Below are 21,822 nucleotides of genomic sequence, written 5' to 3' on the forward strand. Positions count from 1 at the left end.
TCGGTCGACACAGACCCAGACACAGGCACTGATTCCGGTAGTGAAGGTGACGAATCAACCGTATTTTCCAAAAGGGCCACACGTTATATGATTTTGGCAATAAAGGAGATGTTACATTTAGCTGATACTACAGGTACCACTAAACAGGGTATTATGTGGGGTGTGAAAAAACTACCAGTAGTTTTTACCGAATCAGAAGAATTAAATGACGTGTGTGATGAAGCGTGGGGTGCCCCGATAAAAAACTGCTAATTTCAAAGAAGTTATTGGCTTTATACCCTTTCCCGCCAGAGGTTAGGGAGCGCTGGGAAACACCTCCTAGGGTGGACAAAGCGCTAACACGCTTATCAAAACAAGTGGCGTTACCCTCTCCTGAGACGGCCGCACTTAAAGATCCATCAGATAGGAGGATGGAAAATATCCAAAAAGGTATATACACACATGCAGGTGTTATACTATGACCAGCTATTGCGACTGCCTGGATGTGCAGTGCTGGGGTAGTTTGGTCAGAGTCCCTGATCGAAAATATTGATACCCTGGACAGGGACAATATTTTACTGTCGTTAGAACAAATAAAGGATGCATTTCTTTATATGCGTGATGCACAGAGAGATATCTGCACACTGGCATCACGGGTAAGTGCTATGTCCATTTCGGCCAGAAGAGCTTTATGGACACGACAGTGGACAGGCGATGCGTAGAGGAGTTATTTGGGGTCGGTCTATCGGATTTGGTGGCCACGGCTACGGCCGGGAAATCCACCTTTCTACCTCAAGTCACTCCCCAACAGAAAAAGGCACCGACCTTTCAACCGCAGCCTTTTCGTTCCTTTAAAAATAAGAGAGCAAAGGGCTATTCATATCTGCCACGAGGCAGAGGACGAGGGAAGAGACAGCAACAGGCAGCTCCTTCCCAGGAACAGAAGCCCTCCCCGGCTTCTACAAAAGCCTCAGCATGACGCTGGGGCTTCGCAAGCGGACTCGGGGGCGGTAGGCGGTCGTCTCAAGAATTACAGCGCGCAGTGGGCTCACTCGCAGGTAAATCCCTGGATCCTGCAGATAATATCTCAGGGGTACAGGTTGAAATTAGAGACAGAGCCACCTCGCCGTTTCCTGAAGTCTGCTTTACCAACGTCCCCCTCAGAAAGGGAGACGGTTTTGGAAGCCATTCACAAGCTGTATTCTCAGCAGGTGATAGTCAAGGTACCTCTTCTACAACAAGGGAAGGGGTATTATTCCACTCTTTTTGTGGTACCGAAGCCGGATGGCTCGGTAAGGCCTATTCTAAATCTGAAGTCCTTGAACCTGTACATAAAGAAGTTCAAGTTCAAGATGGAGTCACTCAGAGCAGTGATAGCGAACCTGGAAGAAGGGGACTTTATGGTATCCTTGGACATCAAGGATGCGTATCTCCACGTTCCAATTACCCCTCACACCAGGGGTACCTCAGGTTCGTTGTACAAAACTGTCACTATCAGTTTCAGACGCTGCCGTTTGGTTTGTCCACGGCACCTCGGGTCTTTACAAAGGTAATGGCCGAGATAATATTTCTTCTTCGAAGAAAAGGCGTATTAATTATCCCATACTTGGACGATCTCCTAATAAGGGCAAGGTCCAGAGAACAGCTAGAGATGGGTTTAGCACTATCTCAAGAGGTGCTAAAGCAGCACGGATGGATTCTGAATATTCCAAAATCCCAATTAATGCCGACAACTCGTCTGCTGTTCCTGGGGATGATTCTGGACACAGTTCAGAAAAGGTTTTTCTTCCCGAAGAAAAAGCCAAGGAGTTATCTGACCTGGTCAGGAACCTCCTAAAACCAGGAAAGGTGTCTGTACATCAATGCACAAGAGTCCTGGGAAAAAATGGTAGCTTCTTACGAAGCAATCCCTTTCGGCAGATTCCATGCAAAGGGATCTGTTGGACAAATGGTCAGGGTCGCATCTTCAGATGCACCTGCGGATAACCCTGTCGCCGAGGACAAGGGTATCCCTTCTGTGGTGGTTGCAGGAGGCTCATCTATTGGAGGGCCGCAGATTCGGCATGCAGGATTGGATCCTGGTGACCACGGGTGCCAGCCAGAGAGGCTGGGGAGCAGTCACACAGGGAAGAAATTTCCAGGGAGTGTGGTCGAGCCTGAAAAAGTCTCTTCACATAAGCATTCTGGAACTAAGAGCAATCTACAATGCTCTAAGCCAGGCGGAACCTCTGCTTCAAGGAAGACCGGTGTTGATCCAGTCGGACAACATCACGGCAGTCGCCCATGTAAACAGACAGGGCGGCACAAGAAGCAGGAGGGCAATGGCAGAAGCTGCCAGGATCCTTCGCTGGGCGGAGAATCACGTGATAGCACTGTCAGCAGTATTCATCCCGGGCGTGGACAACTGGGAAGCAGACTTCCTCAGCAGACACGACCTTCACCCGGGAGAGTGGAGGCTTCATCCAGAAGTTTTCCACATGCTATTAAACCGTTGGGTAAAACCAATGGTGGACATGATGGCGTCTCGCCTCAACAAAACACTGGACAGGTATTGCGCCAGGTCAAGAGATCCGCAGGCAATAGCTGTGGACGCGCTGGTAACACCTTGGGTGTACCAGTCGGTATATGTGTTTCCTCCTCTGCCTCTCATACCAAAGGTATTGAGGATTATACGGCAAAGTGGAGTAAGACTAGTGGCTCCGGATTGGCCAAGAAGGACTTGGTACCCGGAACTTCAAGAGATGGTCACGGACGATCCGTGGCCTCTACTTCTGAGAAGGGACCTGCTTCAGCAGGGTACTTGTCTTTTTCAAGACTTACCGCGGCTGCGTTTGACGGCATGGCGTTGAATGCCAGATCCTAAAAGGAAAAGGCATTCCAGAAGAAGTCATTCCTACCTTGATAAAGGCAAGGAAGGAAGTCACTGCGAAGCTTTATCGCCGTATTTGGCGAAAATATGTTGCGTGGTGCGAGCAGCGGAGTGCTCCGATGGAGGAATTTCAACTGGGTCGTTTTCCTACATTTCCTGCAATCAGGATTGTCTATGGGTCTCAAATTGGGATCTATTAAGGTTCAAATTTCGGCCCTATCAATATTCTTCCAAAAAGAATTGGCCTCAGTCCCTGAGGTCCAGATTTTTATCACAGGAGTACTGCATATACAGCCTCCTGTGGTGCCTAAGGTGGCACCGTGGGATCTAAATGTAGTTTTAGATTTCCTCAAATCAAATTGGTTTGAACCACTAAAGAAGGTGGATTTGAAATATCTCACATGGAAAGTGACTATGTTACTGGCCCTGGCTTCGGCCGGGAGAGTATCTGAACTGGCGGCTTTGTTTTATAAAAGCCCTTATTTAATTTTCCATTCGACATAGGGCAGAGCTGCGGACGCGTCCGCATTTTCTCCCTAAGGTGGTATCAGCGTTTCACCTGAACCAGCCTATTGTAGTGCCTGCGGCTACAGACGACTTGAAGGACTCCAAGTTGTTGGACGTTGTCAGAGCCTTAAAAATATACATTTAAAGGACGGCTGGAGTCAGAAAATCTGACTCGCTGTTTATACTGTATGCACCCAACAAGTTGGGTGCACCTGCTTCTAAGCAGTCGATTGCTCGTTGGATTTGTAACAAAATTCAACTTGTACATTCTGTGGCAGGCCTGCCACAGCCTAAATCTGTTAAGGCCCATTCCGCAAGGAAGGTGGGCTCATCTTGGGCGGCTGCCCGAGGGGTCTCGGCATTACTACTCTGCCGAGCAGCTACGTGGTCAGGGGAGAACACGTTTGTAAATTTTTACAAATTTGATACCCTGGCAAAGGAGGACCTGGAGTTCTCTCATTCGGTGCTGCAGAGTCATCCGCACTCTCCCGCCCGTTTGGGAGCTTTGGTATAATCCCCATGGTCCTTTCAGGAACCCCAGCATCCACTTAGGACGATAGAGAAAATAAGAATTTACTTACCGATAATTCTATTTCTCGGAGTCCGTAGTGGATGCTGGGCGCCCATCCCAAGTGCGGATTATCTGCAATACTTGTACATAGTTATTGTTAACTAATTCGGGTTATTGTTTAGGAAGCCATCTTTCAGAGGCTCCTCTGTTATCATACTGTTAACTGGGTTTAGATCACAAGTTGTACGGTGTGATTGGTGTGGCTGGTATGAGTCTTACCCGGGATTCAAAATCCTCCCTTATTGTGTACGCTCGTCCGGGCACAGTACCTAACTGGAGTCTGGAGGAGGGTCATGGGGGGAGGAGCCAGTACACACCACCTGACCTGTAAAAGCTTTACTTTTGTGCCCTGTCTCCTGCGGAGCCGCTATTCCCCATGGTCCTTTCAGGAACCCCAGCATCCACTACGGACTCCGAGAAATAGAATTATCGGTAAGTAAATTCTTATTTTTTGCTGATTCCCCCCCCCCCGCGCCCTCCACGATGGTTGTTTAGATCTGCGTAATCTGCAAACATAAACCACAATTATGTAATTTGTAATGACCACACGCCACACAGTTCTGTGATAACCACAGATATCGGAGATGAGGGTTTTAAAGCTTCTTCTGATCCTTTATGGGAAAACCCTGGCAGGCGTGTTGGATACGCAGAAACCAATCAAATTATGTTCTTGCCAAAAAATGATGCCTGAAGGAATGAAATGAAGTGCATGTAATGATCATCTGAATCTTTGTGACTGACTGTGGGCTTCCACACCCACACTGATGCTGTGAGGTGTCTAATTGGCAGCAGTCATGCCAGGACGACGTGTAGACGCTGGAGAATCTGTACACACAGTAGGGCAAGGCAAAAGATAAACTTGATTAAACTTATGCAGACGTGTAGGTTTACAGGCTGTTATCAGTTATAAATAGATTTCCTTGTGGTTGGAGAACCGAAGATAGGGCCGCGCACACAAATGTTTTGGTTTGTGAATAGTTGATCTCTTGTCAAATATTCTCAGTCCCTCTCTGTGGGGAATTTAAACCAATAGTAAATCCTTGTCCAATGGGAGATCTTTCATGCAAAAAAATGAACGGATATTGGTCAGTGATCGCGCTGATCCAAAAAAAAAGTGGGTCCCAGGGACCCCTCACTTTCAAAAATTGGGGTCCTACCGTTCTTTTTCTGGGTCCCATCGGAATAAAGGTTCTTATTAATCTTAATCTTGTTTGGACATTACAAAAGTTTTGCAAGGTGGGGGGATGGGGTGACAGTGCTGCTGGGCTGTGTAGCATGCAGGACACCCTGCACCAGAGCTGTAAGTAGACATTTTGGTGCCCTAGGCATGAAGTGAATTGGTGTTCCACCTGCGAGATAGGAAAGGGTAGGCAGTGCGCGCCGAAGGCGCGCTGCAAAATTTAAGGGGCGTGGCTTCATGCGGAAGGGGCGTGACTACATAATAGTGCCAATTCACATTACACCACACAGAAGTGCCGCTTATACACATTGCACCAGGTAGAGCACGTTATACACAATGCGTCCGGTAGTGCATGTTATATACATTGCACCAGGTAAAGCAAATATAAACACTGCACAAGGTAGAGCACGTTATACACAATGCGCCAGGTAGAGCACGTTATACACATTGCGCCAGGTAGAACACTTAGACACACTGCACCAGGTAAAGCACATATAAAACATTGCACCAGGTAGAGCACGTTATACACATTGCGCCGGGCAGAGCACGTTATACACATTGCGCCGGGCAGAGCACGTTACACACAATGTGCCGGGCAGAGCACGTTATACACATTGCGCCGGGTAGAGCACGTTATACACATTGCGCCGGGCAGAGCACGTTACACACAATGTGCCGGGCAGAGCACGTTATACACATTGCGCCGGGTAGAGCACGTTATACACATTGCGCCGTGCAGAGCTCGTTACACACAATGCGCCGGGTAGAGCACGTTATACACATTGCAACAGGTAGAGCACGTTATACACATTGCAGCAGGTAGAGCACATTATATACATTGCGCCGGGCAGAGCACGTTACACACAATGCGCCGGGTAGAGCACGTTATACACATTGCAGCAGGTAGAGCACGTTATACACATTGCAGCAGGTAGAGCACATTATATACATTGCGCCGGGCAGAGCACGTTACACACAATGCGCCGGGTAGAGCACGTTATACACATTGCAGCAGGTAGAGCACGTTATACACATTGCAGCGGGTAGAGCACGTTACACACAATGCGCCAGGTAGAGCACGTTATACACATTGCGCCGGGTAGAGCACGTTATACACATTGCGCCGTGCAGAGCTCGTTACACACAATGCGCCGGGCAGAGCACGTTATACACATTGCGCCGGGTAGAGCACGTTATACACATTGCGCCGTGCAGAGCTCGTTACACACAATGCGCCGGGTAGAGCACGTTATACACATTGCAACAGGTAGAGCACGTTATACACATTGCAGCAGGTAGAGCACATTATATACATTGCGCCGGGCAGAGCACGTTACACACAATGCGCCGGGTAGAGCACGTTATACACATTGCAGCAGGTAGAGCACGTTATACACATTGCAGCGGGTAGAGCACGTTACACACAATGCGCCAGGTAGAGCACGTTATACACATTGCGCCAGGTAGAGCACGTTACACACATTGCACCAGGTGACCACTTAGGGACATTGTAGCCACCATCTTGGACCCCCAGTTGTCGTCCCCAGACACAGTGATCACGGGTGTCAGTGGAGGGGGTGTCAGATGGGTGTGTGTATAATGGGCAGTGTGAACACGTTGTGGGGAGTGTGTATGATTGGCACTGTGTGTGTATGATTGGCACTGTGTGTGTATAATGGGCAATGTGTGGGTATTGGGGGTGTGTATGATGGGCACTGTGTGGTTGGTGGGGTGCATGTGATGGCACTGTGTGGCTATGGAGGGTGTATGGAGGGTGTGGGTATATGGGGGTGGGGCTGGCCAATGTGTGCATTTGTGTTGGTGTATGCTGGGCACTGCCCCCACCCCCAGTGTTTGAATCGTTAGCTGCTGCCATCCCAATTACCCATATGTTTATTACTAACATGAATCCTCCATGCCAGGTGCTGCTTGAAATTCTTCTCTTCAGATCCTTACTGCTGTGGGCGGGATGTAATAACCTCTTCTACAGCATTAACAGGCTTTCTCTGCGGCCACCCGTCTCCTCCCCGTCCCAGCCCTGCTATTCGCTTTTACCCCCCACCGCCGCGGGCACTCAGGACTCAGCGTTGTAAGTGCCGCGCTGAGCCTTTGAATCCACCGGCGCATGACCCCGCATCCTGAGTGGCCGCGGCGGTGAGGGGGGAGAAGTGAATAGCAGCGGTGGGACGGGGAGGAGACGGGAGGCTGCAGAGAGAGCCTGTTAACGCTGCAATTCGGGCCGCCTTCTGAATACGGGTGCCGGCGCTGCATACAGGAGTAAAAGGCACCAACAGCTCCTCCTCCCCGTCTACTAGCCCTCCCGGAAGCCCGGCTATTGGAGGGGTTTGAGAGGGAGAGCTCTGTGTATACATGTGATTGGCCGCTGGACCTGGCACCACAGGATTGGCCGCTGGACCTGGCACCACAGGATTGGCCGCTGGACCCAGAGACATCAATGAAGCCACAAGATTGGCAGCGGGACCCGCGGAGAGATCAAAGGAGCTACAGGACGGCCTACAACGGAGCGCGTCCCCAGGGACGCACTCATTTTGTAAAAGAGAGTCCCCGATCCTCATTATGGGGTAAAATACGCGCTATAGCGCGTTTTTGCGATCACTGTCCAATGGTCAGCGAGCTAGAAGAGTCACTGTAAGGAACTGTTATTGTCCACTGGCAAGAATACCTCCTGCTCTTGGTTGTGGAACAGCAACCCCAGTTAAACCATCTGTTTGAAGAGTGAAGCTACTGGTGTTCTTCCCAGATGGTTTCTGGACCAAAAAAAAGATTTGTGTAAAAACACAAGCTCTTCTAGGCCTGAAAGGACTACCACCGAGATTGAGGATCAAATGCCTTCTCATAGGGCTTACTGTTTGTTTTGTCTCCAGGAAGGCTGGATGTAAACAAAAAACATGTTTGACTTTAGCCACAATTTATATAATTCCTCTCATTCGGACATTTGAGGTGGAATTTACCTACTGGTGCTTGAAGAATAGACTGACTTCCATTACAAATGATCCCTGCCTCTTATGCTGACTGAGGACATGGGAATTGACTACTTAGCTGACCAAGCCTGTTTCCATCTTTGATGACCTACACGAGGAGCAGCGTGTTGTACTCTAGAATGTTGACTCTTAGGGTAATTTTGCTCAGGGGCATTGATTAGAAAACAATGCTTTCTCCCCATGGCCAGTGAATAATTGTATCCAGTTGTAGAATAAGATTCTTCTAGAGAAATGCCAGGGGCTGCAGAGACCTTTTTAGGCTGTCCACCTTCCAGGCCCTAAGACAGAGGGCACAGCAGTGAGGCTGGAATCTTAGTGGTTGACATGTCCACAAGGCAAATCTGGGTCTGTGCCTGTCTGACTGTAAATAGTCTACAGGTTGCTCTGGCCACCTCCTACTATAATATTATAGTGTTCACTCTAGGCTGTTTTAGCAGGGTGCCGCGCCCTGCCCGTTTTTAAACAGGCAAAACCCGTCCTGCCCCTTTTGCGGCGCCCTGCTAGAACAGCCGCCCGCTCCCTGCCCTCCCGGCGTGTATAGATGCCGTGCGCATGCGCGCGGCATCCATTCACGCATTGGGAGAGGGCTGGGGGAAGCCCAGCACCGACGGAGGTGCTGGGCACGCCCCCAACAGTGACGTCGCCGGCCACAGACGCTCTCTATAGTAGCGTCTGTGGGCCGCACCGTCCCCTAAAATGTCGGAGGCGTGGCCACGCCCATATCGGCCGTGCGCGCACATGTGCCCCCGGAGTCCGACGCCCTGCCCCTTTTCACTCCTAGAGTGAACACTAATATTACCCAAAGCTTGAAGATAGAACCATTTACATTGCAGTGGGGAGGCCTCACTTATAAGTGTGGCTTTGATTTTCTGTGTGGTGTATTAGTATCATGAGTAATATGCAAGTGTCCATTTTAGACAAGACTCCTATTTTGCCATCTTTTCATCTGTTGCTCAACTTCCTCCCATGCTGTGCATGAGGTGCCAGCTCCTGATTTGCCACTAGGCTATTTGCAGTGATACGTGGAGCCTCTCATGCTCAGCTGTGCTCTTCCTCCCATGATGATGCATTATAGGAAATATGAGGGAGGATAGGGGCAGATGTATTACGCTTGGATAAGGCATAAAGAAGTGAGAAGTGCAAGGTGATAACACCAGCCAATCAGCTCCAATATGTACATTGACGGTTGTGAGCTGATTGGCTGGTGCGTTATCACCGCTTTGTCACTTCTTTATGCCTTCTTCAGGCTTAATACATCTGCCCCATAGAGAGGACAGCTGCAGCACACAAGCCAGAGGTGACTGTTACTGGTCTGTGGGGCAGATGTATTAAGCCTGGAGAAGGGATAAAGCGGTGATAAGTGCAAAGTGATAACGTACCAGCCAATCAGCTCATAACTGCCAATTTACATATTGTAGTTTCACAGAGATTGGAATCACAGACGCAACACCCACCTCTTACACTAGTTCCCGGCAGATGGTGGAATGAGAGGTGCTGGCTGTGTACTGAAGGCTTTCCTCCAATTGGATTAAGATTTGGTATTCCCCCCCTCCCCCTGAGTACCAAGGAATAGCTACTGTTTGGGATTGCCCCTCAGTCTCCCTGTACCTAAACTTTTAACTGTAGTTGTTATGCTGTTGATTTATCCTGTAATTTGCATAGATTTTGGTTTGATCTGATCTAGCACCCTTGCATAAATGCATATGTCAACAGCCATAGTAATGTCGCCAATAAAGATAACCGATCGTCCAAGTACAGATTATTGGGTTACTCCACTAAGGTCCTCTCTCTTCTCAAATTGTCATTTATTTTGACCTCTATCCTTCTTTCAATATCCTGACCACTCGACCACGGAGCCTTCATTTCATGAAACACTTGTGACTCCTGCAGGCCAGGTTGCAGTGGATGTAAAGTGAACATTTGTCAGTCAGCCTGTGTATATAGGGCCATCAAAATGCACTGGAAGGGCTTTAATCGTTTACATCACAGATTCTCAAACTCTGTCCTCAGGACCCCACAGAGTTCATGTTTTCCAGGTCACCGTTTACATCACAGGTTCTCAAACTCAGTCCTCGGGACCCCACACAGTTCATGTTTTCCAGGTCACCTGTGATAGTTGGTGATACACAGCGCACCTGCCAGTGGACCTGGAAAACGTGACCCGTGTGAGGTCCTGGGGACCGGTTTTGAGAACCACTGGTTTACATTAATTGTGTAAATGTGAGCCAAGTTTTCTTTAACTAGAGTTTATTATGTCCATCTGTAGGACACTCTTGGACTGAAGGAGAGACTGATTGCTTGCAGCGAGATGATTTAAGCTGTGTTTAATGTCTGCATCTGTATGGTAGCTGCACAATCCCAGGGGGAGCAATTAAACGCTGCACGGTTAATGCCCTAGTTGCCCCTACACCTTTGCTAAGTCTAGCATTATACAATTGGGGAATTGTGTTCATTCAGCTAGTGTCATAGGCTAACACAGGAATAGCTGATCATACTGGTAAAAAAAAATCCCTCTCCATGAAATATATAGATCTGCTTTTAATGCGCCATGCTGTTCCAGTGGTGTCCGTGCCCGGAGAGTCTTATAGATTGTAAGTATTGTTCAAGTGCTGTGTTTGTCCTCCGTTGTAAAGCGCTACAGAGTATGCCAGCGCTATTTAAATAAGAGTCTGGTACAGGTGACCTATGACACTAGAGGTAAAAGGTCTGTGCTGTGCTGCTTGCTATATCACACTGAATCTGGACCATCTGCGTATCCACAACATACACCTTTTATATTAGAGTGTAAGCCTCGTACTGTATGACTTTTTTTTTTTTTTTTTCTTCAGACTCAATCCGTTCAAGTTGCAGAGGTAGAGCCACCGCCTCAGCCCTCACCCGAACTTATGTTACCAAATTCCCTGAAACCACATGAGGGTCTGGAGGTATGGAAGAGCTGGGCACAGACAAAAAATTCGGAGCTGGACAAGGAGTCTCAGAACAGACTGGCACCGATAGGAAGTACGTACATCAATTAGATTGGTATGGACTCCATGTGCTGGTACACTAGATACAGATGGGTCCATGTAGATTTGGACACTGACACATTTTCTGTTACTTTTTAACTACCAAAGCATTCAGGAGGTGTGACTAAGCACTATATTGGTGTATGGTGAGTGCTATGATGGCTGTAGAGAAAAGTGTGTTGGCTGTGGAAAAAGGAGAGCACAAAAGAGGAGAGAAAGAAAAGTAAAAAAAAAAGAGAAGGGGGGAAAGAAGGAGAGAGAAAGAAAGCAAAAGAGAGGAGGGAAAATGCTGTGAATGCAGCTAGAAAAGAAAATGGAAAGGAGGATGTTAGGATTGATTAAAAATATATAAAAGAAAAATAAGGTCTGGTAACCCAATGTTTACAGCCCCTTCTGGTTATTTTTGTGTGGAGCTAGATTGAGATAATGCAGTCCCGCTTTGTAGTGTCCAGATAGCAGTTTCCAAGAGCACTGTCCCTACCTTACCCTAAGCCGGGTCCCGACCTGTGCGCTGTACTCTACAATTTTATCCCTGAAAAAGAATCAAACAGGATTCGAAACGTGTTGGATATACTGTGTGAGCAGGCAGAAGAGAAGGAGAGGGAACCACTACCGCCGCCAGCGTCTGACGTCACCGGAAGCCGAGATCCGAACTTCCGGTCAGCGAATACGGCGCACAGAGCGGGACCCGGCTTTCTTCTTTTCTTTCTCTCCTCTTTTGTTCTCTCCTTTTTCCACAGCCAACACACATTTCTCTATCGTCCTAAGTGGATGCTGGGGTTCCTGAAAGGACCATGGGGAATAGCGGCTCCGCAGGAGACAGGGCACAAAAAAGTAAAGCTTTACTAGGTCAGGTGGTGTGCACTGGCTCCTCCCCCTATGACCCTCCTCCAGACTCCAGTTAGATTTTGTGCCCGAACGAGAAGGGTGCAATCTAGGTGGCTCTCCTAAAGAGCTGCTTAGAGAAAGTTTAGTTTAGGTTTTTTTCTTTACAGTGAGTCCTGCTGGCAACAGGATCACTGCAACGTGGGACTTAGGGGGAAAGTAGTAAACTCACCTGCATGCAGAGTGGATTTGCTGCTTGGCTACTGGACACCATTAGCTCCAGAGGGATCGAACACAGGCCCAGCCGTGGAGTCCGGTCCCGGAGCCGCGCCGCCGACCCCCTTGCAGATGCTGAAGCGTGAAGAGGTCCGGAAACCGGCGGCTGAAGACTCCTCAGTCTTCATAAGGTAGCGCACAGCACTGCAGCTGTGCGCCATTTTCCTCTCAGCACACTTCACTGGGCAGTCACTGAGGGTGCAGAGCGCTGGGGGGGGGCGCTCTGAGAGGCAAATATAAACCTTATACAAGGCTAAAAATACCTCACATATAGCCCATAGGGGCTATATGGAGATATTTAACCCCTGCCTGACTGGAAAAATAGCGGGAGAAGAACCCGCCGAAAAAGGGGCGGGGCCTATCTCCTCAGCACACGGCGCCATTTTCTGTCACAGCTCCGCTGGTCAGAACGGCTCCCAGGTCTCTCCCCTGCACTGCACTACAGAAACAGGGTAAAACAGAGAGGGGGGGCACATTAATGGCTATATATATATATATTAAAGCAGCTATAAGGGAGCACTTAATATAAGGATATCCCTTGTATATATAGCGCTTTGTGGTGTGTGCTGGCAGACTCTCCCTCTGTCTCCCCAAAAGGGCTAGTGGGTCCTGTCTTCATTAGAGCATTCCCTGTGAGTTTGCGGTGTGTGTCGGTACGTGGTGTCGACATGTATGAGGACGATATTGGTGTGGAGGCGGAGCAATTGCCAAATATGCAGATGTCACCCCCCAGGGGGTCGACACCAGAATGGATGCCTTTATTTGTGGAATTACGTGATGGTTTATCTTCCCTTAAACAGTCAGTTGAGGACATGAGGCGGCCGGACAATCAATTAATGCCTGTCCAGGCGCCTCAAACACCGTCAGGGGCTGTAAAACGCCCTTTGCCTCAGTCGGTCGACACAGACCCAGACACGGGCACTGATTCCAGTGACGACGGTAGAAATTCAAACGTATTTTCCAGTAGGGCCACACGTTATATGATTTTGGCAATGAAGGAGACGTTACATTTAGCTGATACTACAGATACCGTAAAACAGGGTATTATGTATGGTGTGAAAAAACTACAAACAGTTTTTCCTGAATCAGAAGAATTAAATGACGTGTGTGATGAAGCGTGGGTTGCTCCTGATAAAAAGTTGATAATTTCAAAAAAGTTATTGGCATTATACCCTTTCCCGCCAGAGGTTAGGGCGCGCTGGGAAACACCCCCTAAGGTGGACAAGGCGCTCACACGCTTATCCAAACAAGTGGCGTTACCCTCTCCTGAGACGGCCGCACTTAAGGATCCATCAGATAGAAAGATGGAAGTTATTCAAAAGAATATATACACACATGCAGGTGTTATACTACGACCAGCTATAGCAACTGCCTGGATGTGCAGTGCTGGAGTAGTTTGGTCAGAATCCCTGATTGAAAATATTGATACCCTAGATAGGGACAATGTTTTACTGTCGTTAGAACAAATAAAGGATGCATTTATCTATATGCGTGATGCACAGAGGGATATTTGCACACTGGCATCTCGGGTGAGTGCTATGTCCATTTCAGCCAGAAGAGCCTTATGGACACGACAGTGGACAGGCGATGCGGATTCAAAACGTCACATGGAGGTTTTGCCGTATAAAGGGGAGGAGTTATTTGGAGTTGGTCTATCAGACTTGGTGGCCACGGCTACTGCCGGGAAATCCACTTTTTTACCTCAAGTCACTCCCCAACAGAGAAAGGCACCGACCTTTCAACCGCAGCCTTTTCGCTCCTACAAAAATAAGAGAGCAAAGGGCTTGTCGTACCTGCCACGAGGCAGAGGAAGAGGGAAGAGACACCAACAGGCAGCTCCTTCCCAGGAACAGAAGCCCTCCCCGGCTCCTGCAAAAACCTCAGCATGACGCTGGGGCCTCTCAAGCGGACTCGGGGACAGTGGGGGGCCGTCTCAAAAATTACAGCGCGCAGTGGGCTCACTCGCAGGTAGACCCCTGGATCCTGCAGATAATATCTCAGGGGTACAGGTTGGAATTAGAGACGGATCCTCCTCATCGTTTCCTGAAGTCTGCCTTACCAACCGTCTCTTCCGAAAGGGAGAGGGTGTTGGAAGCCATTCACAAGCTGTACGCTCAGCAGGTGATAGTCAAAGTACCCCTATTACAACAAGGAAAGGGGTATTATTCCACTCTATTTGTGGTACCGAAGCCGGATGGCTCGGTAAGGCCTATTCTAAATCTGAAGTCCTTGAACCTCTACATAAAAAAGTTCAAGTTCAAGATGGAGTCACTCAGAGCAGTGATAGCGAACCTGGAAGAAGGGGACTTTATGGTATCCTTGGACATCAAGGATGCGTATCTACACGTTCCGATTTACCCCGCACACCAGGGGTACCTCAGGTTCATTGTTCAAAACTGTCACTATCAGTTTCAGACGCTGCCGTTCGGATTGTCCACGGCGCCTCGGGTCTTTACCAAGGTAATGGCCGAGATGATGATTCTTCTTCGAAGAAAAGGCGTATTAGTTATCCCATACTTGGACGATCTCCTAATAAGGGCAAGGTCCAGAGAACAGCTGGAGACAGCTTTAGCACTATCTCAAGAGGTGCTAAGACAACACGGGTGGATTCTGAATATTCCAAAATCCCATTTAATCCCGACAACTCGTCTGCTGTTCCTAGGAATGATTCTGGACACGGTTCAGAAAAAGGTTTTCCTTCCAGAGGAAAAAGCCAAGGAGTTATCCGATCTGGTCAGGAACCTCCTAAAACCAGGAAAAGTGTCAGTACATCAATGCACAAGAGTCCTGGGAAAAATGGTGGCTTCTTACGAAGCAATTCCATTCGGCAGATTCCATGCAAGAATATTCCAAAGGGATCTGTTGGACAAATGGTCAGGGTCGCATCTGCAGATGCACCTGCGAATAACCCTGTCACCAAAGACAAGGGTGTCACTTCTGTGGTGGTTGCAGAAGGCTCACCTATTAGAAGGCCGCAGATTCGGCATTCAGGATTGGATCCTGGTGACCACGGACGCCAGCCTGAGAGGCTGGGGAGCAGTCACACAAGGAAGAAACTTCCAGGGAGTATGGACGAGTCTGGAAAAGTCTCTTCACATAAACATTCTGGAACTAAGAGCAATCTACAATGCTCTAAGCCAGGCGGAACTTCTCCTGCAAGGAAAGCCGGTGTTGATTCAGTCGGACAACATCACGGCGGTCGCCCATGTAAACAGGCAGGGCGGCACAAGAAGCAGGAGTGCAATGGCAGAAGCTGCCAAGATTCTTCGCTGGGCGGAGAATCACGTGATAGCACTGTCAGCAGTGTTCATCCCGGGCGTGGACAACTGGGAAGCAGACTTCCTCAGCAGACACGATCTTCATCCGGGAGAGTGGGGTCTACATCCAGAAGTCTTCAACATGTTAATAGACCGTTGGGAAAGACCAATTGTAGACATGATGGCGTCTCGCCTCAACAAGAAACTGGACAAATATTGCGCCAGGTCAAGAGATCCACAGGCAATAGCTGTGGACGCACTGGTAACTCCTTGGGTGTACCAGTCAGTGTATGTGTTTCCTCCTCTGCCGCTCATACCAAAGGTATTGAAGATCATACGGCAAAGAAGAGTAAGAACAATACTAGTGGTTCCGGATTGGCCGAGAAGGACTTGGTATCCGGAACTTCAAGAGATGCTCACGGACGAACCGTGGCCTCTACCTCTGAGAAGGGACCTGCTACAGCAGGGTCCCTGTCTTTTTCAAGACTTACCGCGGCTGCGTTTGACGGCATGGCGGTTGAACGCCAGATCCTAAAAGGGAAAGGCATTCCAGAAGAAGTCATTCCTACCTTGATTAAGGCACGGAAGGAAGTCACCGTGAAACATTATCACCGCATTTGGCGAAAATATGTAGCGTGGTGCGAGGATCGGAGGGTTCCGACGGAGGAATTCCAACTGGGTCGTTTCCTACATTTCCTGCAATCAGGATTATCTATGGGTCTCAAATTGGGATCCATTAAGGTTCAAATTTCGGCCCTGTCAATATTCTTCCAAAAAGAATTGGCCTCTGTCCCTAAGGTCCAGACTTTTGTCAAGGGAGTACTGCATATACAGCCTCCTGTGGTGCCTCCGGTGGCACCGTGGGATCTAAATGTAGTTTTAGATTTCCTCAAATCCCATTGGTTTGAACCATTGAAAAAGGTGGATTTGAAATATCTCACATTGAAAGTGACTATGTTACTAGCCCTGGCCTCTGCCAGGAGAGTATCTGAATTGGCGGCTTTATCTTATAAAAGTCCTTATCTAATCTTCCATTCGGATAGGGCAGAACTGCGGACTCGTCCGCATTTTCTCCCTAAAGTGGTATCAGCATTTCATCTGAACCAACCTATTGTGGTGCCTGCGGCCACTAGCGACTTGGAGGACTCCAAGTTGTTGGACGTTGTCAGAGCCTTAAAAATATACATTGCAAGGACGGCTGGAGTCAGAAAATCTGACTCGCTGTTTATATTGTATGCACCCAACAAGTTGGGCGCACCTGCTTCTAAGCAGTCGATTGCTCGTTGGATTTGTAACACAATTCAACTTGCACATTCTGTGGCAGGCCTGCCACAGCCTAAAACTGTAAAAGCCCACTCCACAAGGAAGGTGGGCTCATCTTGGGCGGCTGCCCGAGGGGTCTCGGCATTACAACTCTGCCGAGCAGCTACGTGGTCGGGGGAGAACACGTTTGTAAAATTTTACAAATTTGATACCCTGGCAAAGGAGGACCTGGAGTTCTCTCATTCGGTGCTGCAGAGTCATCCGCACTCTCCCGCCCGTTTGGGAGCTTTGGTATAATCCCCATGGTCCTTTCAGGAACCCCAGCATCCACTTAGGACGATAGAGAAAATAAGAATTTACTTACCGATAATTCTATTTCTCGGAGTCCGTAGTGGATGCTGGGCGCCCATCCCAAGTGCGGATTATCTGCAATACTTGTACATAGTTATTGTTAACTAATTCGGGTTATTGTTAAGGAGCCATCTTTAAGAGGCCCTTTCTGTTGTCATACTGTTAACTGGGTTTAGATCACAAGTTGTACGGTGTGATTGGTGTGGCTGGTATGAGTCTTACCCGGGATTCAAAATGCCTCCCTTATTGTGTATGCTCGTCCGGGCACAGTACCTAACTGGAGTCTGGAGGAGGGTCATAGGGGGAGGAGCCAGTGCACACCACCTGACCTAGTAAAGCTTTACTTTTTTGTGCCCTGTCTCCTGCGGAGCCGCTATTCCCCATGGTCCTTTCAGGAACCCCAGCATCCACTACGGACTCCGAGAAATAGAATTATCGGTAAGTAAATTCTTATTTTCTCTACATCCATCATAGCACTCGCCATACACCAATATAGCGCTTAGTCACACCTCTAGTACCGATCACCTTCTGATTAAAACTAAGCTCAATTCAAACGCATAAAACTATCCCTATCTACTAAAGCATTCAGGTTACAGAATTTGGGGTTTAGTGCGAACTGTCCACTTTGAGTATTTACATCCTAATTGGAAGAAGGATTTAGGAATTAATGGCAGCCATATTGTGTACGAATACATGATATAGACGCGTCATTCGACCCATCGCATGCACATCATGCGTGTTTTGGGTGCGATTACGATGCGATGTGCGGCCCCATGGGTCGCATCAAATGATCATATGTGCTGCACATATGATCAGTCGATCCGGGTAGGGGTCCATGCCGATCGTACAATAGATCGTAAGGTGTAAAAGCACCTTCTGATCTATTGCACGCTGGGGGTGGGGGAGTCGTCCTATAGTACGGCCAGCATTAGACTGTTTAATATCTAGCACGTTTGTTGTTTGTTTTTTCAAGGGACCAAAAGTAATTGGACAGTTGACTCAAAAGCAGCTTGGGCTATACATTCGTGTTATCTTAATTAAGCAGACAAAAGGTCTGGAGTTGATGCAAAGTGTGGCGTTTGCATTTGGAAGTTCTTGCTTTGAACCCACAAAATGCAGTAAAATGAGCTCTCAATGCAAGTGAGGCAGGCTGTCCTCAGGCTGCAGAAACACCATAAATCCATCCTTAGGAGTGGCCAAATCAACAGGAGATAACAATCAACAGTATATTCTGAGGGGAAAAAAAATCAAGAATGCACTGGTGAGCTCGGCAACACAAAAATCCACATTAGACAACAGTGGTAGATGATCGCAGGATCTATTCCATGGTAAAGGAAAACCCCTTCGCAAAATCCAGCCAAGTGAGGAACACTCTCCAGGATTTAGTCATATCCGTATCCATTCCACCATTAAGAGAAGACTTCACCAGAGCAAATAAAGAGGGTTCACCAAAAGGTACAAACTATTCATAATCCACAAGAACAGAAAGATAAAATTAGACCAAAGGCACCCTAACTGTCCAGGTCCTCCCCGGCTTCTACAAAACCCACTGCATGACGCTGGTGCTCCCCTGCGGGAGTCCGCACCAGTGGGGGCACGCCTTCGACTCTTCAGCCAGGTCTGGGTCAGGTCAGACGTGAATCCTTGGGCGTTGGAAATAGTTTCCCAAGGCTACAAACTGGAATTCGAAGAGGTGCCCCCACGACGATTTTTCAAGTCGGCCTTACCAACTTCTACCCCAGAGCGGGATGTAGTGTTAGCTGCAATTCAAAAGCTGTGTCAACAGCAAGTAATTATCAGGGTTCCCCTGAACCAACAGGGAAAAGGGTACTATTCGACCCTCTTTGTGGTCCCGAAGCCGGATGGTTCGGTCAGACCCATTTTTAAATCTAAAATCCCTAAACCTATACTTGAAAAGATTCAAATTCAAGATGGAATCGCTCCGAGCGGTAATAGCCAGCCTGGAGGGGGGGAGGGGGGGGGGGGATTTTATGGTGTCACTGGACATAAAGGATGCTTACCTTCATGTCCCCATATATCCCTCTCATCAGGAGTACCTGAGATTCGCTGTACAGGATTGTCATTACCAGTTTCAGACGTTGCCGTTTGGGCTTTCCACGGCCCCGAGGATTTTCACCAAGATAATGGCGGAAATGATGGTGGTCCTGCGCAAGCAAGGAGTCACAATTATCCCATACTTGGACGATCTCCTGATAAAGGTGAGATCAAAAGAGCAATTGCTGAGAAACGTGTCACTCTCTCTCTGAGAGTGCTCCAGCAACACGGTTGGATTCTCAATCTACCGAAGTCACAGTTGGTTCCAACAACTCGACTGGCGTTCCTAGGTATGATACTGGACATGGAACAAAAGAAGGTTTTTCTCCCGTTGGAAAAAGCCCAGGACCTCCAGAACATGGTCAGAGACCTGCTAAAGCCAAAAAGAGTGTCAGTTCATCAATGCACTCGTGTTCTGGGGAAAATGGTGGCAGCCTACGAGGCCATCCCCTTCGGCAGGTTCCATGCAAGGACGTTTCAATGGGACCTTCTGGACAAATGGTCCCGGTCCCATCTACAATTACATCAAAGGATAACACTGTCCCCCAGGGCCAGGGTGTCTCTTCTATGGTGGCTGCAAAGTGCTCACCTCCTAGAGTGTCGCAGATTCGGCATTCAGGACTGGGTTCTGGTAACCACGGACGCAAGCCTCCAAGGATGGGGAGCAGTCACCCAAGGAAGAAATTTTCAAGGACTATGGACAAGCCAGGAGTCCTGCCTGCACATCAACATGTTGGAATTAAGGGCCATATACCACGGCCTTCGACAAGCGGAGAATCTTCTTCGAAACCTATCGGTGCTGATTCAGTCGGACAATGTCACAGCAGTGGCTCATGTGAACCGCCAAGGCGGGACAAGGAGCAGAGTCGCGATGGCAGAAGCCACCAGGATTCTTCGCTGGGCGGAAAATCACGTAAGCGCTCTGTCAGCTGTCTTCATTCCGGGTGTGGACAACTGGGAGGCAGACTTCCTCAGCAGACACGATCTCCATCCAGGAGAGTGGGGACTTCATCAAGAAGTCTTTGCAGAGATAACGGGTCTTTGGGGAGTTCCTCAAATAGACATGATGGCGTCACGCCTCAACAAGAAGCTTCGGAGGTATTGTGCCAGGTCCCGGGACCCTCAGGCAATAGCAGTAGACGCTCTGGTAACGCCATGGGTGTTCCAGTCGGTCTACGTGTTTCCTCCTCTTCCTCTCATCACAAAGGTGTTGAGGATCATAAGGCGAAAAAGAGTACAGACAATACTCATTGTTCCAGACTGGCCTCGAAGGGCCTGGTACCCAGATCTTCAGGAGATGCTCACAGAAGATCCCTGGCCTCTTCCTCTAAGGGTGGATGGACCTGTTGCAGCAGGGGCCCTGCCTGTTCCAAGACTTACCGCGGTTACGTTTTACGGCATGGCAGTTGAACGCCGGATCCTAGCTGAGAAGGGTATTCCGGAAGAGGTGATACCTACTCTAATAAAGGCTAGGAAGGAGGTGACTGCAAAACATTATCACCGTATCTGCCGGAAATATGTCTCTTGGTGTGAAACCAAGAATGCTACTACGGAAGATTTCCATTTGGGTCGTTTTCTCCACTTACTACAGACAGGAGTGGATATGGGCCTAAACTTAGGCTCTGTTAAGGTACAGATTTCGGCACTGTCGATATTCTTTCAGAAGGAATTGGCTTCTCTTCCAGAAGTCCAGACTTTTGTAAAGGGAGTGCTACACATCCAGCCTCCTTTTGTGCCCCCAGTGGCACCATGGGACCTGAACGTGGTGTTGCAGTTCCTAAAATCACACTGGTTTGAACCCCTACACGGTTGAGTTGAAATTTCTCACCTGGAAGGTGGTCATGTTATTGGCCTTGGCATCTGCAAGGCGGGTGTCAGAATTAGCGGCCTTGTCTCACAAGAGCCCATACTTGATTTTTCATGTTGATAGAGCGGAATTGAGGACTCGTCCTCGATTTTTACCGAAGGTGGTTTCTTCATTCCATATAAACCAACCTATTGTGTTGCCTGTGGCTACGAGTGACTTGGAGGATTCCAGGTCCCTGGATGTAGTCAGGGCCTTAAAGATTTATGTAGCCAGGACGGCTAGAATTAGGAAAACAGAGGCTCTGTTTGTTCTGTATGCAGCCAACAAGATTGGCGCGCCTGCTTCAAAGCAGACTATTGCTCGCTGGATCTGTAACACGATTCAGCAGGCGTATGTTACGGCTGGATTGCCGTTACCACATTCAGTAAAGGCCCATTCCACTAGGAAAGTGGGCTCTTCTTGGGCGGCTGCCCGAGGCGTCTTGGCATTACAGCTTTGCCGATCAGCGACTTGGTCGGGGTCAAACACTTGCTAAATTCTACAAGTTTGATACCCTGGCTGATGAGGACCTAGCTCAGTCGGTGTTGCAGAGTCATCCGCACTCTCCCGCCCGATTGGGAGCTTTGGTATGAACCCCATGGTCCTTACGGAGTCCCCAGCATCCTCTAGGACGTAAGAGAAAATAAGATTTTAAACCTACCGGTAAATCTATTTCTCTAACGTCCTAGTGGATGCTGGGGACTCCGTCAGGACCATGGGGAATAGCGGCTCCGCAGGAGACAGGGCACAAAAGCAAGCTTTTAGGATCACATGGTGTACTGGCTCCTCCCCCTATGACCCTCCTCCAAGCCTCAGTTAGGTTTTTGTGCCCGTCC

General features: G+C 48.7%; 1 protein-coding gene across 4 annotated transcripts in view; it reads left to right on the plus strand.

The window, feature by feature from the left end:
- QRICH1 (glutamine rich 1) overlaps nt 1–21,822 on the plus strand; it is a 121,792-nt gene that overhangs the window by 22,235 nt on the left and 77,735 nt on the right. For all 4 annotated transcript variants that reach the window (XM_063941121.1, XM_063941123.1, XM_063941122.1 and 1 more), the window contains one exon: nt 10,937–11,108. In XM_063941121.1, coding sequence (XP_063797191.1) covers nt 10,937–11,108 — 172 coding nt within the window. The remainder of the gene's footprint in view (nt 1–10,936; nt 11,109–21,822) is intronic.

The sequence above is a fragment of the Pseudophryne corroboree genome, chromosome 9 (genome assembly GCF_028390025.1).
Source record: "Pseudophryne corroboree isolate aPseCor3 chromosome 9, aPseCor3.hap2, whole genome shotgun sequence".
Taxonomy (NCBI): Eukaryota; Metazoa; Chordata; class Amphibia; order Anura; family Myobatrachidae; genus Pseudophryne; species Pseudophryne corroboree.